General features: G+C 36.2%; 1 protein-coding gene across 1 annotated transcript; it reads right to left on the bottom strand.

Moving 5' to 3' along the window:
* Positions 1 to 267: 267 nt before the first annotated feature.
* On the bottom strand, positions 268 to 2,325 carry LOC108218136 (bZIP transcription factor 46). The gene is made up of 3 exons (XM_017391059.2): positions 1,200 to 2,325; positions 931 to 1,002; positions 268 to 619 (listed from the first exon to the last, which is right to left on the bottom strand). Exons 1-3 carry the CDS (start codon positions 2,268 to 2,270, stop codon positions 533 to 535), a joined length of 1,230 nt encoding a protein of 409 aa, XP_017246548.1. The 5' UTR covers positions 2,271 to 2,325; the 3' UTR covers positions 268 to 532.
* Between the last annotated feature and the right edge of the window lie 4,492 nt (positions 2,326 to 6,817).

Below are 6,817 nucleotides of genomic sequence, written 5' to 3' on the forward strand. Positions count from 1 at the left end.
AACGATGATGACGATTCAGAAGTTGAATATGAGTTGGAAATAATGTCCAGAGGCTCGTTAGTATTTTCAAGTTGCTGTTCATTCTCATTTCGTCTTAGGAGTGGATGAATTGACCAGACCTCCATAGACCTTTAAACTGTTCAAATTCAACACAAAATATATAGTGATATTGAGAAAAGTAGTTGGCTTCAGGATTTTGTTGCAAAAATGATCCATATTAAGAGCAGAGTGCAGACACTGCAAAATCCTAGAGTAACCACCAACAAGTTCAAACAAAAATTATTTATTAAACAAACTTATCTTAAAATCTTCACAATGTAAAATAGGGGCATTGTCCTGCATCCATAACACCCAGAAGAACGCTAAATTTAAAGAAAATTCAAAGAAAGATACTTGCTTCCCCAGTTTTCCCACAGAACCACAAAGGGAAGCATACCTAGATTTAACAGGACCATTACTCAAACATGACATTATACTAAAGACATCACAGCAGAGAAGATTTAATACAGGATTATTGTTGTTGGCATTTAAATCAGAACGTGCAGCTCTTGCTCCTCCTCATCCCTATCTTTCTGTCTTTTCCCTTTTTCATTTTCTCTTCAATGTACTGCTTTACGTCCTGCAAAGACCAATTTAAGTTTTTAGAATGTGAAATGCAGACTGCAAACTATTTGCAAGCTGCCATTAGTTCCATAAAGTAATAGTCTGTTATAATATGAAAAAGCAGGAAACCAAGAGGTGCACTAGTTAGCAATCCAACATGCTAGATTACATAACATTACAGTGGTTAATACCTGCTCTCCCCTCTCTTTCTCTTCCTGATTACAAGAAAAATGGCATGCACTACTTTACAAGAGAACTAAAAATTAACAATAAGTATAGTTCCAAAGAGCAAAGATGTGCTCAATGGCATTATATGTAATTATTTACCTTGGTCTTCCTTAGATGAGCATTTTCTTCGTTTAGCCTTTTCAGTTCCTCTTCCAGCTCAAGATTATAAGCCTAGCCAATCAGAAAATAATTAGTTCAAAATTTACATGCAAGGTATATAACACAATTCTAATTTTGTAATGCTTGTTACATTGATATAGAACCATATTAAATTTTCACGCAACTACTTCAAAAAGGATTTAAGCACCACTTTAGCAGCGAGTATAGTTCTCCTAATTGAATATTTACTCATTGTAAACAGACAAGACCTGTTTTCTTGCCCTGGACCTTGCTGCTGACTCTCTATTCTTGACCAATCTCTTTTGTCTCCTTGACACGACCCTTTCAACTAGAGCATTCCGCTTGTGAGCTCCATCAATATTCATCTCAGTGTCATTCCCGCTATTCTGTTGATGTGCACCCTCATCATCTTTGGGACTTGAATTCACTGGGGGTGACCGCTTTGCTTGCCCTTGTGCATATCCACCTCTACTAGAACAATACTGCCTTTTCCTCCCATGACGAACTTCTCCTGGTTCGCATCGACCAGGAAATCTTACAATTGCAACAGATGCTGCATCCCTTACACCGCTTGGTGGCGGTGCCGGATATGCAGGAACATTTTCAGCCCCTTCTACAGCAATAGCAGGCCTAGCCACAAGATCAGGTTGTCCGGATCCCACTGCTGTATTGTTGTTGTTCTGGTATGACTCATTGGGTTGTTTCAGAAGTGTTGACGGAGGACGACTCTTTCCCCGAACTACCCCTGTAGTTACCAGGAAATCCTCAAGTGTCATCTCTCCACAAGTTGTCTGTCGCTGGGCAGAGCCATCTTTCTGAACATTAACTGTACAGTCAGTAAAATCATGTTCTAGTTCTTGCGGAAATTTTTGTATCTCAGACCACACTTCATCCACTGTTTTGTGACTCAAAGGTGCTGGAAGCATCACAGAACCTTGTCCTTGCAAGCTTTGATGTATATTTATATCCTTCTCTGTAGAAGTATTGATCTCAACTTCAGGAAACTGTGGATCAGTATTGATGGTGGCAGCTGCCATGGTGGCAACAGTGTTGAGGCCAGTACTGGCGTTGGCAACAGGAGTTTGTGCATAAGCTTGAATTTCTTCAGCTGTCAAAATGTTGTTGAGGAGCTCATCCATGTTCATCGATCCAAAGCTCTCGGTACCATCAGAGAATGTGTATTGAAAGTCGTCAAGAGTGAGGGAATGGATTGACGATTGTCTGTCCAGTGTTGGGAGCTCATTGCTGCCAGGTGGTTGTTGGTCTGTTGGTTCAACTGATGATTTAACCCTCCCCTGAAAATCTGTGTGGTCTGCCATCACTATTATGAGAGAGAATATTAACAGGCGACCTGTATCTGCAGTTTCAAACGGAAGTAAGAAAAGCAAGCTTTAGAGGGTAATCTCACACAGGAAAGGATATTATTTAAACAACGATACAGTAACCTTAGCATACGGTTGAATCTAGACCTTTCTTGAGTAGCAAAGAAAAATATAGAGCTACAGAATCTAAACATTCAATTCAGAACACACAGCATATCATGTAACTATTAATGAATTTTGTGAGAAATATCAAAGGCTGTGAGTGCATTAGAAACAAGGTAATGAAAAGAAATTGAGAAGAAATACAGATTAAGCTATAGGTAAAGTTATCATACGCAATTTCCAGTTGCACTTCAAAATACAAAGACCGAGAATTTAACTAAACGCTATTTCAAGTGTTGGGACTTCCTTAAAATTGAGGACTATAATATTTTAATTGAAGAACTGGAATAAGAATAACTAGTTGGCATAAGCAAAACAAACCTCCGGTGGTCCGGTTGTGCAAAGAGAGAAGTGGCCGGATATATTGCGAATTGATCAAATCTATAGCCGATTCATATAGACGAGATAACTATCGCCTAAAAGTATACAACTGTGGACTCCTAAACCATTTGCTACGTAATGTATACTAATTTAGGCAATATTTATTTATTATGTGCTCTAGAGATAGCATCGCCTTAAATGAGTGAAACCGCTGCAATGACGTTTTAATTGATAAACATAAATTGAATACATATACAGACAACCAAATTAAAGTGCGTAAAAGAAGGCATGTTTTGCTCGAGTGTAAAGCTAAAGAGAGGTCTTTCAAATTCGCAAAAAAAAACAAAAATCTTCAGTAGTTTTTCTAAAGTTACAATACCTCTACAAGTTATTTACAGTCTTGACTTTAAAAGGAAGGCTCAGCCCTCAGCTGCCATGGTTCGAATCCTGGGAAGTAGGGGACTTCTTGAAGATCCATGCTTCCCATTCATAATAATACTCCCCCCCCCCCCCCCAAAAAAAAAAAGATTTTGGTCTTAAAAAAGCCCAAGTTATGCCAAACGTACACTGTCTATTATTGTCTTTAACGCATGAGCACACACATTGTAGCCGCTTCAGTTCAACTTACTATTGAAGAAGCTAGAAAACTAGTGCAAGATCGGTTAGCTTAATAAATAAGCCAAGCTCAAATTGTAATTTCAAATTTGTTTGAACTGGTTTGCTAAGACTTACTTTGAGCTTATATATGCACAAGCCCTGCCTAAATTGACCAGAAGTGGTATCTGTATACATGTAAATTACTCGAATTCTTAACGAAATGCAAGCCAGAAGTATCTCTACATGTTATACACAAAACTGTCCCTTACTAACCATGCCACAGTTACATTTTTTTTTTTGTAATTTCTACTATTTATCAGATTCCTTACAACACTGAGGTACATAATTTCATAAGGGAAATCTGCCTATAGCACTATAGACTAGTAAAAAACACTCTCAGGTCTTATTCGGTTAAGCAGCAATTATCTCGCCAGGAAGCTCAAAAACTCAGCACACAAGAAAACTACCACATGCTTGGTTAACTATTAGTATAAGCAAAAGTTTCAAGGTAATGATTCAATTTATGATATTATGCCCCGTAAGTTGCGGATATAATGGGACAAATCTACTACATTCTGCTGTAATTTATATATACAGTGTAAAATTTGTAATATCTTGGACCTATTGAGCATTGTAAACAAATTAAGTGAAAATAATATGTCTACCACCTTGGATTGTGGATAAACTTAGTTGTGTTGCATCGAAGAAAGGACACCTTACCATTTACAGTGCAGATCAATGTCCTTGACAGGGGCAACCAAGTGTGGATTAATAAGCTAACAAGAGCTCCTAATTCCGAGACATGTGATTAGTGCACACCTAGATGGTCAGGACCTCGACGCTTTGACAGCAAAAAGGTGTACATCACAGTTCACACTTATACTCCAATGCTAAAGCTAAAATGACTTGCATTTATAGTTACAATTAAGTTAAAACGAGCAATCATTAGTTAAATGATTACAAACTTAACTAATCATCTATTGATGCCATTTCTGATTCACTGTTCTATTCGGGCTTGCTCTTATAGCTAATTCAATCAAATAATTAATTAGCCTAAGTTAAATGTAAACCCGTGATTAAGAGTAATGCACATGTCATCTCATTATCAATAACCCGCTTCTAAGTCAGAGTTACATATATTCAAAAAGACTATTGATTTTTTTTCAATTGAATTTGCATTCTAATCTCCCTTGACTTAGTACTCATATTAAGGCAAGAAGTTTAGTTGAAGGGAGGGATGGATGTATTAGTATTAAACAAAAATTAATTACCAATTAAGCTCCGCTAATAGTCAGCTGCAAAATCTTCTCCAAGGTTTATATGCTTTCAACTGTAAATGAGTTTAGTTTCATACCATGAATAGACATGCATGTTCATATGAATGTAGATGAGTAGATATTGAGACAGAGAGTAAGAACCTATAGATAGATTGTGCATTGTCGTCGAGAGTGACAAGTATATGCTGCGGATGAGGGAATGTGGGTCCACTGCGTCCGCAGCTTTGATCTAGCATTGAACGGCGTCGTTTTGAGGGGAAAATTAGGCCAAGTTGAAAACTGCTACGAGTGTGACACGTAGTTGCCACATGTCCTGCCAGGAGCGGAATTCTTGTGTGGGCTGGGCTATTGCTATAACTAGAAAGTGGCTAGTCCAAGTTGAAACTAGACTGAACTATATGAAAATAGTAATAAAAAAAATTAGTAAAAAAATTAGAAATAGTAGAAATTTCACAAGGCTACGATGGTAAGTAATTTAATCAACTTGCAAAAAAATGCTTTCAAATTTGATTATGCAAAAATAAAAGCAAATTGGGCCGGAGACCTTTGTTAATTCAGATGATACTGAGAGTTTATATTAGCAAGTCTGTAGAGTACAGGGCTTGATCCAATTTTTATATTGGGCCTTTTGTCGAGTTTTTTTTATCTTCAGTTGTTCATTAATCCACGTATCTCATTCGGGGGACAAGGAGCCCAAGCGGAAGGTGATCTAACGAGCTTGTAGTACTTATCCAACCATAGAGAGGCCCGCGGCCCATTATATAAAATTGCGAAAAAAAACGTATCCTACTGATTTTATTTTTTAGAAATAAAGATCTGTATATTTGAATAAAAAAATATAAAACTTTATTTTTGTTGTAACAACCGAGAAATTTACAAATACGTAAGCATAAAATTATTTTATTTACCACGTCAGGAATATTATTTTATTTTATAATTAGTAAGGTAAAGTACGGAATATTTTATTTAAGAGTACGTAGTGGTATAATAACAAGTTTATGCTGACCGACAATTAATTTACGTATGTACACTAATAATAAAAATATTTGTCTGGATATAATGAGCCAATGTGAGGTTATAATTTAATGTCTAGCTGATATTTTAGTCACCTAGTATGAAAAATATAGCTGGCTAGCTTAATTATTTATTTAACGAAAAGAGCTACATTATTACCCTCTGATTTAATAAAATTTATAATATATCAATATATCATAGTTGAGAGCGGATATTTTTTAGAAAACACGCAGCGTTTAATTGTACGGGCTATTTATTTAGAATTTTGTTTGTACGAAAATATATGTAGCCTCGAGTATTTATTTAGTTACCGGCTCAGGAGCTAATATTATGTTTTGAGCCGGAATAATTATCTCCATATCTCTTTAATTAATTTAGAGATTGGTCCAAAAATATTATAACAAATAATAATAATATATATATATTATTTATTTGATAATTTAAATTATTATTTTATTTCAGTTTCGGAAGTTATTCGAAAATAAACGAAACGATACGAGAATAGGTCGAGTCGAGCAGAAATTGGTTTCGGCTAAATGAGCCTTGGAATTTGAACCCAGGAATTTAAAATGTGGCACTATAATATTTTTGAGTGGTGGCCAAGGCAATTGAGTGGCCACCAAGTAGTGCACAAGAATTGATGTTAATTAATAAAGTAATTAAGGCTTAATGGTAATTAAGGGTGCCTATAAATGGCAAAGGAAATCAGTAGAATTTTTTTTGGATACTTCCATCCAGGGAGAAAACAGAGGAGCTAAGTTCAAGCTTGCTGATTAATAGTTGTTCCAGTAAGGTATTAAACCCATACCTCATCTTTTCCTTAAATATGGAATTGATTGAGTTTAATTTAAATGACTATTTATTGAATGTTGAACTGCTGTGGACCATTTTATTTACTGCTTTTACTTTGATAATTGATAAACAATAAAACCAGTACATATAAATCAACCCATAACATCATGAATTTCACCCAAATATTTAACAATTAGGGTTAGGGTTTTTGATTAAAATTGGGTATTTAATTGATTGGTGAATAATTGAGTATTGGGGGAATTGAGTTTGAATTGATTAAAGTTTGGCGGAGCAGTTGAGGCGGAGGATTGGAAGCAGGTGCTGCCGGAGGGGAGGCCGGAGCTCGCGTCGGCAACGCCGACGGAGCTCTACAGCGGCGAT

Source organism: Daucus carota, chromosome 4, assembly GCF_001625215.2.
Source record: "Daucus carota subsp. sativus chromosome 4, DH1 v3.0, whole genome shotgun sequence".
NCBI lineage: Eukaryota > Viridiplantae > Streptophyta > Magnoliopsida > Apiales > Apiaceae > Daucus > Daucus carota.

Bases quoted from the DNA above. Each gene is read 5' to 3' on its own strand.
- LOC108218136 (XM_017391059.2), bottom strand. From the start codon at position 2,270: ATGGCAGACCACACAGATTTTCAGGGGAGGGTTAAATCATCAGTTGAA. The intron at 1,003-1,199 runs GTCTTGTCTGTT...CTGATTGGCTAG, and splicing joins GGTCCAGGGCAAGAAAACAG to GCTTATAATCTTGAGCTGGA. The intron at 620-930 runs GTAAATAATTAC...TGGTCTTTGCAG, and splicing joins CTCATCTAAGGAAGACCAAG to GACGTAAAGCAGTACATTGA.